This window comes from Cynocephalus volans, chromosome 11, assembly GCF_027409185.1.
Source record: "Cynocephalus volans isolate mCynVol1 chromosome 11, mCynVol1.pri, whole genome shotgun sequence".
NCBI classification, from domain to species: Eukaryota; Metazoa; Chordata; class Mammalia; order Dermoptera; family Cynocephalidae; genus Cynocephalus; species Cynocephalus volans.
In genome coordinates this window covers 11,079,561-11,092,174 of record NC_084470.1, presented here as the reverse complement: position 1 = coordinate 11,092,174, position 12,614 = coordinate 11,079,561, and the positions used below count along the sequence as shown (strand labels likewise).

The window sequence follows — 12,614 nt, the reverse complement described above, 5'->3', positions numbered from 1 at the left end:
ATGCATGTGCGCACACACAGTGAGCTGGAGGCTCCGGCATCTCCTTCCTACTACCTGAATGAACCTCCCTGAAGCTGAAGCTATTGCAGCTTGCTCCAATGCAAGCCAGGAGCACTTACACTGAGGAAGGCCCCAAATCCCCATCCAACCCTCTCAGAGGTAAACTGAGGCTCCTCGCCTAAGGTCACTCAGGTGTTAAGAAGCAGAGTGGCGGATTCAAACCAGATCCGGGGCTGGGCACATAAACAGACTCACTGCCAGGGTGTGAGACCTCTGGGCCACATCCTGCTCCTTCCTTCACTGGCTCACTTGATCAGCAAACCCTGCTCATCTCTTGATTTCCAGGTGCAGAAATCACCCAGAGGCAGCATGTGCGCTGACGACGTTCGTCCCGGGAAGCTGCAGTCTGGATCCTGTTTTCCTGCCGAGTTCCCAGGGGCAGATGCCCACTCACACCAGGGGAGTGGAGAGTCTCCTGCCCGGGGCCACTCAGAATGCCGGGTGGTAGCCGTGTATAGGGCGGAGAAGGAAAATCAAGCAGTTCAGCTTCTGAAAATCCCTCCTAATTTTTTTTTAATGCAACGTCTCTTCCATGTGTGGGTCAAGGGTAGAAAATGACACCAGGATTGTTCGCAGGTCTCACCGACCTTCCTCCTCCCCCAGCAAAGGGTCGTTGCTTGGAAACTTCTATAAAGGAAGCGGTTGACTTTGTGGCCGATAGATCTGGAGGTGAGAAGAGCTTCTGGCCAAAATGATTCAGCAAAAAGCCATCCCAGCCAAGCCCCAAAGCTGGCAGCCCCCACTTCTGCCCCAACACTGGGCCATTTGCAGGGCGGGGCTCCACGCCCCCCCGCTCCCCCCAACACTCACGCCCCAGCACAGCACGAGGTGGCTGGGCGCAGGCACCGACCGCTGTGCTGCACAGCCCTCTGCCCAGGCAGCCATGTGGCCAGATGCGGCGCTGCTCGCCTTCTGCTGCCTTGTCCTGAGCACCGCCGGGGGCCCTTCCCAAGGTAAGAGGAGGGTCTCCCCTGGCTGCTTCACATCAGGGGATCTGGGACTCTGGCAGCATCCTGGGGTGTACTCCCTGAGATCGCTTGATAGCAGCAGGGGTACTGGGAGCTTCCTCCCCACCCTGGGTCCTCCCCAGGACAGTCTGCTGGCTTGGAGCCCTGCGGGGACCACATGGCGGATGAAGGGCTCCTGGTCCTGGTGACAGCTGCCTTTGGGAGGAGCAGGCTTCAGGGATGGAGAGTCTGGGAGCTGCCTTTGTTAGGGATGAGGGAAGTGTCCTCTATCGCCTGCCACTCCCAGCTCTGCATGGTGGCCTGGGAAAGGCCCCTCCACGGGGACAGAGTGGGGAATGCGCTAGCGGTTAGCTGGTTTTTATCTGATGGCTCGTCCTTCCTGCCTGCCGGTCGCTGTCTTGTGACTTGGCTGCAGGGACCCCACCGATCATACACTTTCATGCTTCCTGAAATCTGCACCCTGAAGGCCTGCACTGGGGAGGGAGGCAGTGAAAAAGAAGAGGATGCTTCCTATGCACTGGGAAACGGAGGCACAGAGAAGTCAAATGACTCACCCGAGTCACACAGCCGTGAGTGCCTGCCTCCTGTGCCCCACAAAGAAAGCTGGGCAATACCCGCCCGGCCCGCAGGATCACAGACCCTAGAGGGCCCCCGCCTCATGTAACTGGTCAGGAAGCTGGTGCCAGCAGGCTGAAGTGACCTGCCAAGTCGCCCAGCCCACCGCCCAGCAGGTAGGGACAGCACCCAGACAGTGGCTGTTTTCTACCCTCCTTCCTCTTTGGAAGAGGGCTGGAGCATGGGCAAATGGGCAGAGGGTGCTCAGGCCCCAGCAACACCCAGGTCACACCCCTCATGGTGAACACAGAGGCTGAGGAGCCCGTGACGCTGGGGTCACTGCCTCAGGCCCCTAGACCCGGCCTAGGATGGGTGCTGCAATTCAGGAGCCAAGGGCACAGTCAGAGCAGGGGGCAGCCTCGACTCTCAGTGATGGGGACAAGCTGCAGCAGGCTCGGGTGGGTCTCAGCAGATACGTGGTGACACGTGGTAACTGGGAGGCCCAGAGCTAGCACTGGGCTGGGAGCAGCACTCCAGCCCCCGCTGCCTGTCCTGCTCCCTGTCTTGTTCTTGTCACACCCTCGACCCCCTTCCTGGCCTCACAGGGTCCCCTCATCCTGGTTCTGTCCTGATTTGTGCCATCTAAGTCTAAGAGGGTAAGCCGGGGGTAGAAGGTGGACACCCAGAGAAGCCGCTCCTTCACCAAACCTCAGTCAAGGGTCTCGTGGAGGGCCCATGGGGCCTGCTGTCCTAACACGTGCTTGCTGTCAGTGATTTTCCTAAGTTCTGCTTACCTCAGTGTCCTCATCTAACAAAGCGGGGACAAGAGAGAAAAAGGACTGTGGGGGACTCCGCGAGGCCCACGGGCTGGACAACTGCGTGTGTCGTTGTCACTGGTGGTGCTGCTTTCCCGAGCTGGCGTGTGATGCTGGCAGAGCCCTTCCCAGCACTTTCCCCATCAGAGCTGCCCTGCCCCCACACCCCACACAGAGGCTCCAGAGTCCACACTCGCACACAGGGACCCTGGGGCACCACAGACCCCCTCCTACCAGCTGTGCAACCTGAGCCTCCCAAAGGCCCTGTCCCATCATCCATGACATGGGACAGTAACTGCGTCCCCCTCTCAGGCCCTGCAGAGGCTTGTTGGGGTGGCTCAGGAAATCCCTCTCATAGTGGTGGCACATGGCGGGCCCAGGGCACTCTCAGCAGCCGCCCCAAGCACCCTGCTTCTGAGTGTGGCCACTGCAGGCCCTTCCTCTGCTGTGCTGGTGACTCCCCGCCAAGCCCTCCCCCAGGCACTGCAATCATTTCTGGTGCTCCCAGCAAGGGCCGTGGGTCCCCATCTGTGCAGTGTGGGTGCTTGGAGGTCCCTCTGTCTGGTAGTCAGACAGACGCAGAATACCCGACTAGAATCCGTGCCCCTTGCCCGTGACTCCTGCAGTCTCCCTTGCTTCCTCCCAGAGCCTTCCTGAGGTGCGACTGGGGGGCCATCTGGGCATTGGGCTTCTCTCCACACCCACGCACCAAGGTGCACGGGCCTGACCACTGAGCTCCCCAGGGCACCTTTCTTCCCTGAGCCCTCAGAGCTTAGGAAATTGCTACATTGGCTTCCCTGCCCGTTTGCCACTGGCGAAGATGAAAAGCACTTCTTCTTTCTCAGCCTAACTGCATCTCTTCCAGGAAGCCCCACTGGGCTGTCACGTCACACTCTGCCCCCGCCCCCCCCTCACCCTTGCCTCCAGACAAGCTTGCAAAAGCCCATCTGCCTGGGCAGGGCCCTGGGGTCAAGTGGCCACCTGCTTCTCCATCTGCAAGGGGATGCCAGTCCTTGGTTACCAGTAGCAAGGGGTGGGAGCACTGCATCTCATCTAGAGACCACTTGCAGCAAGGAGACCACCTGTACCCTGGGAGAGACCATGGAAACTACTGCAGGCTAGGGCTGGGCCTGGCGGGGACCACTGGCCCACATCCTGTGCATATGAGATTTCTTTTCCCAATGGGGACATCTGTTTGCCCTCACATATCCCCATTTTACAGATGGGACAGTGGAGGCTCAGAGAGATCAGAAGGCTTGCCCAAGGCTGCACTGCCAGTGAAAGGCAGGGCTGGGATTCACACTCCGGGTGCATCCCCATGAGTTAAGGACAGAACTTGTCCTGGAGAGACCAGCACCCCGTTTGTGACGGGGGACACATGTGTACTCAAAACAATGGGCCCATTCATTACCACTCAGAGACCCCAGAGTGCAGCTGGCAGGTGTGGCCACACATAATCCAGAGCAGGGGCCCAGACTCACTGGAAGTTGACGGTGTCCTGGGAGAGGAACAGATACTGGACACCAGCAACCCTGGTCGAGACATTCATCTCCCGCCACCCCAGGCCTCAGGCGCGGCCCTCCAGACTAAACTCTAGGAGATGGGACCGATGGGACCCCCTTTGCCAGAGTCCAAGCACCCTGCTCAGCACCGGCCCGCACGAGGGCAACCTAGGTGACACAGACCATCTCAGGCATCAGCAGGAGTGTCTGCTCAGAGATGGTTTTGCAAGCTGGGTCCCCAGCCTCCCAGGCCACAACTAGGACACTCTGAAAAGAGGAAGGTGGTGGGTGATGCCAGCTTCCCCTGAACACCACCGCTTTCCAGCTAAGTACACAAACTCCCTTCCCTGACGGGGGTGGCGGGGGGGGACAGGAGAAGAGGAGGAAGGCTATCCAAAGGACACGGCCTCCCGCACAGCTTCAATAGCGGCAATGCGCCCAGTGTCACAAGTCCTGTTGCCCTCCTATGGGAACAGGCATCCTGTGTGTCTTCGTTCCTCAGAAAAATAAATTAAGGGATGTTCACCCAAAATTTGCTACTGGATTATTTTACCAGCAACTTCTGGAGCTTCTTAGGGAAGGCTCCCAAAAGGCTCCAGAGGTTGCACACATTTACCTGTGTGTTTGCTGGTAACTTGAGGGAAGATTATATCCTCTTTAATCTCCATGAAAATAGTTAACGATTGCTGTAACTAACACTCTGGTTACTGACAGTGTCCCCAAGCTTTAATGTCACCTGCTCAACTTTGAATTTCATTTAAACTCTTAGATGTTTTCATGAAGAGTCTGTACATCCAAGTGTGTCCTTTAAGTGAAGGACACTCAGAGGCTGGCAGGGGAGACAGAGCCCACGGAAGTGGGATGTAGAGCCGTCGTGTGCAAAATGAACCCAAAGGTCAGCCAGTGTCAGGGTTCGGAAGAAGGGTGTGGAGGTGGAACAGGAATGTTGGAATAGGAATCAATTGTGATTAATATGGAAAAAGTATGTTTTTAAGTAAGAAACAGGATGTTCCCTCCGAGCTTGCTTCCGTTCCGATCGTCCCCACCAGGGAGAGTAACGACCCCTAGAATTCTTTGAATCATGGACTGTTGGCACTGAAGAGGACTCGGAGGTGGTTTACAGAAGAGGATGCCCAGGGCATCCATTAGCGCTGGGCCTGGAACAGCCGTGGAGCTTGCGGGGACCAGCAAGTGCTGAGCTGGTGAAGGGCAGGAGGTGGGGAGGGTCTGCCACCCACGAGCCCTCCTTCCCAGGACAGCCTTTGTGCCATCTCCTCAGTTGCCCTCTGTTCAGACCCGCCAGCACGTTGCACCTGGGTGCTCACGGCCCCTCTGTGCATCCTGGGGGCAGCGCCCCACACATCTCCTACTGCCATGGGCCCTGATCTTCCCTCCAAGTCCCCTAACCCCAAGGGGCAGGTCACTGCCAGGCGGCTCCTCCCTCAGCCACCTCCCCCTACCCACCTTTAGGGGTGTAGCCCCCCTACCCACCCAGCGCTGGCAGCAGTGGTGGGCTGGGGTCAGCACTGCACTCTGGGGGCGACTCTGACCCTGAGACCGGGCTCAACCCAGCGGTCTGGGTGGGGGTGGTGCTGCTCGTCGGAGGCACCTGCACAGTCCTGAGTGGGCCTGGCATGCCCCCAAGCATTGTCCCCGTGCAGAAGAATTTTATGTTTGTTCTTTAAGTTCTCGTACCCCAGGCCAGCACCATGCTGGCTGCCACTGTCTGAGACAGCCCCCTGGACTCACCTGCACCAGCCTCCAGCTAAATCCTGTTCTTTTCCTCACCACTCAGCTCCCCCCGCCCCCAGGTCACTTCAGCCACTTTCTGACTGCACCTGCCCACAGCTTCCTGCTCAACCTACCGCTGAGACTGGAGGCCCCTCCTAGGCCGGGGTCTGTCTCTGAATGTCTTTGCATCTCTCACCTCACCTGCCAATAAATACGTCTTGAATGAGGAAAAAAAGAGCACGACCTTTAGAACTGGTCAAACCTGCACTCCCAGAGCCCTCAGTTTCCTGGCCTGTAGAATGGGGACGTTAACTCTGCCCTGCGGAGGTGGGAGAAGGAGCAGATCCTACAGGAGGCCCTCTCCCAGAGCAGGCTCTCGCACCTGCTCAGAAAACGGCAGCTCGCACCCCCGAAGGCCCACAGACCCCAGAGGTGCCCAGGCCGGGCACTCAAGAGCCAGTGCATTTGCTCACCACCTACCTGGTTGCTGACTTTCTTCCCTAAAGGCAATTTGCTTCTTTGGAATGTTTATTCTTAAAGATCAGCCTTTCCCTGTTAATCTCTCTTGAAGAATCGTCCTAAAAATAGGTTTGACTTTTTAAATTTTTTTAATTAAAAATGGACCTTTTACTATTTCTTTAGATAACTGTCAGACAGTTGGTTTACTGACTTGAAGCCTACATTGTAAGGACAATGCAGTTAAATAAAAATAAACCAACTTCAATATTTTTCATAATCTTTTTGTAACTTTACCACAATCTTTTAGGAACTAACGTCACATGTTTGGAAGTGACATTTATCTGAAGTTCAGCATAACCTTTCATTTCATTTTTTTAATTCTGTGAAATTCAAGCAAATAAATTTAATACACACATTTTATTTTTAAAAAAAGTTAATAGTCATTACCTTCGAGATGTTGAGAATAATTTTTATTTTTTTTATATCCTTCTGTATTTTTCAAATTTCCTACCCAAAATAAGTTCATAATCAGAAAAAGGCATAGGTGTAGTTTTTACAAAGAAAAAAAATGGATAGCCATATTAATCCACCATGAGGGAAAAAAAAATCCATTAATCTCTGATGACACAAATACAATGAAAACACTATCCCTTCCATAAAAGTCTTCTTTCTTTCTCTGATGTTTAGACACCAAGTTGGTTTCAAAAACAATTTTTTGTTGTAACTAAAACCACACTCGACTTCCTGTCATCAGCAAGCACAGGTACCTGGGGAGCAGCCTCGGGCATCAGGCCCCTCCCTCCCTTCCATGAAACCCCCAAGACCACCACCTGGGTCAGAGTCACCTGGAGCCTGGGGAAATGTAGGTTTCAGGCCTCCCCCAGACGACTAAACCCGGCTCTTGGTGCTCAAGGAACAAAGTGGCTTTTGTCCTGTCCATCCTCAGAGACCTTAGGCAAGGGCTTCGGTGGTTCTGTGGGGTTGTATGAAGCTAGACCACTGTGGAGGAAAGTGCTTGTGCAGGACACAGTTGTGGAGAGCCCCCCAACCAGCGCGTGGCCACTGTCCCCTATGGGGTGGGGCACTAGCAGTGTGCTTCTTGCCCAGGGATAGGAGGCCTGGTTCTCTCGGCTGCTTAAGCACGGGAGCCTTCCCACCTCTAAGCTTTGCCTTCTGGCCTGGGAACCGACTAGGGGAGACCCTTTTGCCAGGAGGGGTCCTTTTACAAATGAGGCTGATGACCAGAGGTGGCAGGACATCCCCAAGATCACAGAACTCCCACAGACCCACCATGCCTTCTCTGTCCACTCCCTACCTTCCTTCCACTACAGCACGCACCCCTCACGCTGCCTCAGGAAAGGAGCCCCTCGGGTGGGCTGCGCGGTGGCCAGAGGCCTCCCTGTCCTGGTTCTCCACACTGGGCGGGGCCTCATGTGCACCCACTGGGTCAATTTTCCTGCGATGGTCACGGGCTACTTGCTGTTGATGCCCCCAGCCCTGTCAAGGCCGTGCTGGTGCTCTCCTCCCTGGTTTCCATTTCTTCACGACCCATGGAACCAGCTGGTGTCCCAGCTCCCCTGAAAGACCACGTCCCATGCCACCAGATACACATGGGTCTTTCCAGTCTCAGCCAGATTGTGTTTGTGTGTGGAGGGGGGAAGGTTTAGGGGGAAATTCTAAATCAATTGCAGGGGAGGGAGAGCATGGAAGAGGGGGCTTTAGTTTTGTAAAGTGCTTCTCTTTACTAAGAGTTTCCTCACATTTTCTGGCAATATCAGCGTGCCAGAGATGACTAACACTGAGGTGTCCCATAAGGCAGGGGCTGGCCAGTGTGGCTACTTTGCATTAACCAGATTAGAAAAAATACAAAGTTCACTTCCTCAGCAACACATGCCACATTTCAGGTGCTCAGTAGCTGCATGTGGCTGTGGTTGTGGCTGTGGCCATCGCTGCAGAGCCCTGGAGGACTGTGCTTCCCTTGGCAGTAGGCTTCTGGGAGCGCCTCAGGGTTGCAGGGCAGGCCCCGGGCGTGTGCGCTCTGCAGGAGGGCCTGGCGCTGTGGCAGGAAGTGCAGACCCAGCGCCTGAGGGTGGCAGAGCCTGACCAGAGGGGCTGCTGGTGATGACCTGAGGCACACCGTCCTCCACACGCACACACAATCTGCCTGAGACTGGAAAGGCCCAGTTGTGCCCGGGGGCACGGGACGCGGGGGGACGCGGGCTCTCGGGGGAGCTGGGACACCAGCTGGTTCCATGGGTCATGAAGAAATGGAAACCAGGGAGGAGAGCACCTGCATGGCCTTGACAGGGCGGGGGGCGTCAACAAGAAGTAGCCTGTGACCATCGCAGGAAAATTGAAAGATAGAAAGGCAAATTCAAGTCATCTACAAGCCACGGTTCACTTTTTGCTGTTTAGAACCTGTGGGGCACTATTTATATGCATATTTTCTTTATAATAAAATCCAAAGTCCGCAACCCAATGACCACACAGCCACGCCTGGCCGGCCTCGCCCCCAGCTCCTCCCCTGCCCCTCCTCCTTCCGCTGCCCCGGTCTCCTGAGTCCTGCGACCCCAGGCCCCCTGCGACCCCTGGCATCTCCATGTGGATCTGTTCAATCTGGCATCCCTGCAGATGGGCCCCGCACTCCCCTGCCTTGCTTCTCTTTCTGCTCCCATGTTTTCCTTGCTTATCATGGAACATCAGCAGCAGCGAACATAAGGCTCTGCGTGCCAGAGCCTGTAGGACAGGGGCTCAGGCAGGGCTTGGTGGGCACCCGTGAATGCATGGCACAAAGGCTGAATAATAACTCAGGTTCCAGCAGCCAGACCTGAGCAGGACCATCAATGGTTCTGGGCTCTTCTAGCTCTGGCACAGACACTGGGGGACGTGATTGGGAGGGCGGCATTTACGCTGTTTCCCACATCTTTTATCCAAATATGGGCCTCCTTAGTCAAGAAGAGCATTGGAAGGTGACAGAAATCCAGCCGACCCCCCCCCCCACCCCCAACACAGGCAGTCTCCACAGTCAGAGCTGGGAGGAATAAAGTTTACCATCACTCGCAGGAGAGAAGAGACGTGTACCCAGATATGCTCTGCAGGAGCCCTCAGGTGGGCCGCACTGAGCCTGGGAGCTGGGCGACGCTGACCAGGTGCAGAGGAGGGGAGGCAGGGCTGGGTCCAGCACCACCATGGGATCCACTGGCTGGGACAAGCCGACAGGGGTCAGGCCAAGCTGCGGCTGACTTCTAACACCCGAAGGCCACATCCTATCCAGAGATCCTGACGCCTGGGGGACATGCTCCGTTTTTCTTTAATACATATGTTACAAATAACCCTGGGTTCTGAAAGGGGCTGTGTGGGCAGGGATGGAGGGACAGGGACTCCATCATTGTACCACAGCACATGCTCCTCGACTTTGGATATGGAGCACCCATGGGGATGTATGACAAATGCACTGTGGGGTGAGCTGTGGACAGGTGGGGGGGTCAACAGATGAGGAGTGAACAGGTGAAGGGAGAGTGGATGAGTGAGGGGTAGACAAGTGAGGGGTGGGTGGACAGATGAAGGGTGGACAGGAGAGGAGTGAGTGGACAGGTAGGGGTGGACAGGTGAGGAGTGGACAGGTGAGGGGTGGTTGGAAGGGTGAGGGGTGGGTGGACGGGTGAGGGGTGGGTGGATGGGTGAGGGGTAGACAGATGAGGGGTGGGTGGACAGGTGAGAGGTGGACCGGTAAGGAGAGGACAGGTGAGGTATGGGTGGAGAGGTAACAAGTGGACAGGTGAGTGGTGGTGGGCAGGTGAGGGGTGGACAGGCCTGGGGGCCATACGGGGCACAGAGAACTGAGCACCACCAAGTCCTGAGGTATGACACCTGGACTGAGGGCCCTGCTAACATCAATGTTCTTGTCTGTTTCTTTGTTTCTCTTTCAGATTTCTGTTCCCAGGTCCTTAACTCAGATGTGAAGCCAGGATTTCCCGAAACAATAAAGACCAATGACCCAGGAGTCCTCAAAGCAGCCAGACACAGTGTTGAGAGGTTCAACAACTGCACAGATGACATCTTCTTGTTCAAGGAGTCCCACATCAACAGAGCCCTGCTGCAGGTGAGGGTCTGGGTTCTGGTCACCAGCATCTAGGGACACTCCAGGAACTGAGATGCCAAGCACCCTCCATCTGGAACACATGCCCAGGCCAAACCCAGTGTCACCCGGAGCCCAGCTCAGAGCCCCAAGCTGTTCTCTCACTCAAACTTCCTCCTGGGCAGTCACCAGGGCTGTGGCCCAGAGCCCATTAGGAGTGGGACCAAGGTGGGACAGGGGCTGCAAAGGGGCTCCTAGAGGTGGGCGCACTGAGGCCTATGGTGCGGGACTGATGGAGGCACTGGGCCAGGGAGCAGGCCACTGCATCGCCAGTCAGCACTGCCAGATCGCTGCACCACAGCCCCCAAGGGACTCCCTGACATCCCCCAGTGCATGTTCTTCCACAGGGCAGCTTTGCCCAAGCTGCTCTCCTGTCCCCACTCCCTCCGTCCCCGGGGGAACCAGCAGGGCACAGCAGGGCCTTGCTCATCTCTCAGTTTTACTCAGCATCTGGTGGAACTGAGACTGAAAAACAGGAATTGTTCCCCGACTCCTCTGAGACACAATTGAGGAGAGTGAACCTGGTCACTGCCGCATCCAAGTGGAGAAAGACTATTTTGAAACTCAAAACACAGGGCTCCAGAAATGGAAGAAGGAGCCAGCGAGATAAGTGCTCAGTTCATTTGATGCAGGTTCACTTGGAGCAGGATGGGAGGAGGGAGCACGGCTTCCCCTCTGGCCTGGAGGCCAGGGCAACCCAGTCTGCCCTCCGAGTGCAGAGTTCTGGGCAGAAGGAAGACGTCCTCAACGGGACATAAGCCTGCGTCCCAACCCCAGGACCATGAGCCAACACCTTGAGTCTGTGGGGAGGGGTCTGGATCCGAGGCTCTCTGAGAGTCCGAGGCAGTCCTCCCCCACCTGTGCTCTCCTTGGCCAGTACGCTGGGCACCTTCTCCATCTGTCCTAGGCCCCGCTTGTAGTGGAGGAGCCTGCCACCATGCCATCCTGTGCCAGTGACACAGGATCCTGTCCCTTTGTCCTTTTCAGATAGTGAAAGGCCTGAAGTACATGCTCGAGGTGGAAATTGGCCGAACAACCTGCAGGAAAACCAAGCACCCTAGTCTGGACAACTGTGACTTCCAAACCAACCACACCTTGAAGCAGGTAAAGCAGAGGGGTCTCACCACCTCAGACCCACCACCTCTCCCACAGCCCCCACTCACCGCCTGGGCTGTGAAAAACACCCCTGTCACCACTTCTGTCCACATGGTCCCAGCTCTCACTCCTGAGGAGCTGGGCACCCCAGTATTCCTATACCACCCAGTTACAAGAGTGGGAAGCAGAGACACCCCAAGAAGGCGGGTTTGAGGGCAGCGTGGTCCCACTGCTGCAATCACCCACCCCCCACTCCCTGAGAGGTACTTTTCAGGAATAAACGCTCTGGATTTGGGGAGGTGGTTAGAGCAAGAAAAGCTTTCAAATATTTCAGAAATTCCATATATGATACATATGACATGTCATATATATTACATATAATTATATACATGAAGGGTCCTCAAAAAGTTCATGGAAGGATTCATATTCTTATAATTTAATTTTTCCACGAACTTTTTGAAGTACCCTCGTACATGCATAGATGCAGAGAGAAAGAAAATGTGGCAAAATTTAAGAATTGATAAATACAGGTGAATATATATTCGTGAATCATTTTTCCAACTTTTTTGTAGTTATGAAAATTTTCAGAATAAGAACTGGGAGAAGGGCCTCTGTGAGTCAGGATCCTCACGCGTGCCCATCTTCGTTCCAGACTCTGAGCTGCTACACTGAAGTCTGGGTCATCCCCTGGCTCCAGAGGTTCGAGGTGCCTGTCCTCCGCTGTCACTGATGCCGCCTCTCCTGCAAGATGATGGCTGCGATATCCGGCCATCACAAGCAAGCAGATGGAAGTGCCAATGGGCCACTACAGTTGCTGAGACAGGAGGGTGACAGCCGCCCCACCGCTAGATTAAATACATTGCACCTTCTTCTAAAATCGGCTGATTGTACTGATGCCGTGTGCCTAGATTCGGGGTTTGTACATATGGGTCTGAGTCCTCGGTGGGAGTTATTCGAGTCAGGGGGCTGTCCCAGGGTGCTCCCTTCTGCCCCAGTTCCTCAGTGGTCTTGGGCTCCCCAGGAGAGGCCAGGGACCCGTCTCTTGGCCTGAATTAGCATTATAGCACTGGGTAGAGGGACCAAGTGTGCTACTGATCATCTTGACCCTTCATGAATGAGTAAAGTTGTGAATAAAAATAAAGAACTAACCACCTCACAGCAATGGCTGCGTTACCTTCTAAAGGGGAGTCAGGATGGTGGGTGAGTGTGGCGAGGGCTCCCAGTCCCAACTGGTCTGACGAATTTAAATTACTTCCATAAAGTCCCTTGGAAGTTTGTCCAGTGATTAGCT

The 12,614-nt window shown here is 55.3% G+C and overlaps 2 protein-coding genes across 2 annotated transcripts in view; one reads left to right on the top strand and one right to left on the bottom strand.

Annotated features, from left to right (window-relative positions):
- The window catches only part of APMAP (adipocyte plasma membrane associated protein), a 72,799-nt gene that overhangs the window by 18,808 nt on the left and 41,377 nt on the right, over positions 1-12,614 (bottom strand). The window lies entirely within an intron of this gene.
- On the top strand, positions 370-12,053 carry CST7 (cystatin F). Its single transcript, XM_063114615.1, has 5 exons — positions 370-512; positions 832-1,013; positions 10,020-10,192; positions 11,216-11,332; positions 11,976-12,053. The coding sequence occupies exons 1-5, from the start codon at positions 370-372 to the stop codon at positions 12,051-12,053; spliced, it is 693 nt and encodes a 230-aa protein (XP_062970685.1).

What these genes read in the sequence shown, in the direction of transcription:
- CST7 (XM_063114615.1), top strand. Translation starts at nt 370, where the DNA reads ATGTGCGCTGACGACGTTCGTCCCGGGAAGCTGCAGTCTGGATCCTGT. An exon ending in GAATGCCGGGTGGTAGCCGT is followed by an intron (nt 513 to 831) that starts GTATAGGGCGGA and finishes GGCCATTTGCAG; the next exon opens with GGCGGGGCTCCACGCCCCCC. An exon ending in TCAACAGAGCCCTGCTGCAG is followed by an intron (nt 10,193 to 11,215) that starts GTGAGGGTCTGG and finishes TGTCCTTTTCAG; the next exon opens with ATAGTGAAAGGCCTGAAGTA.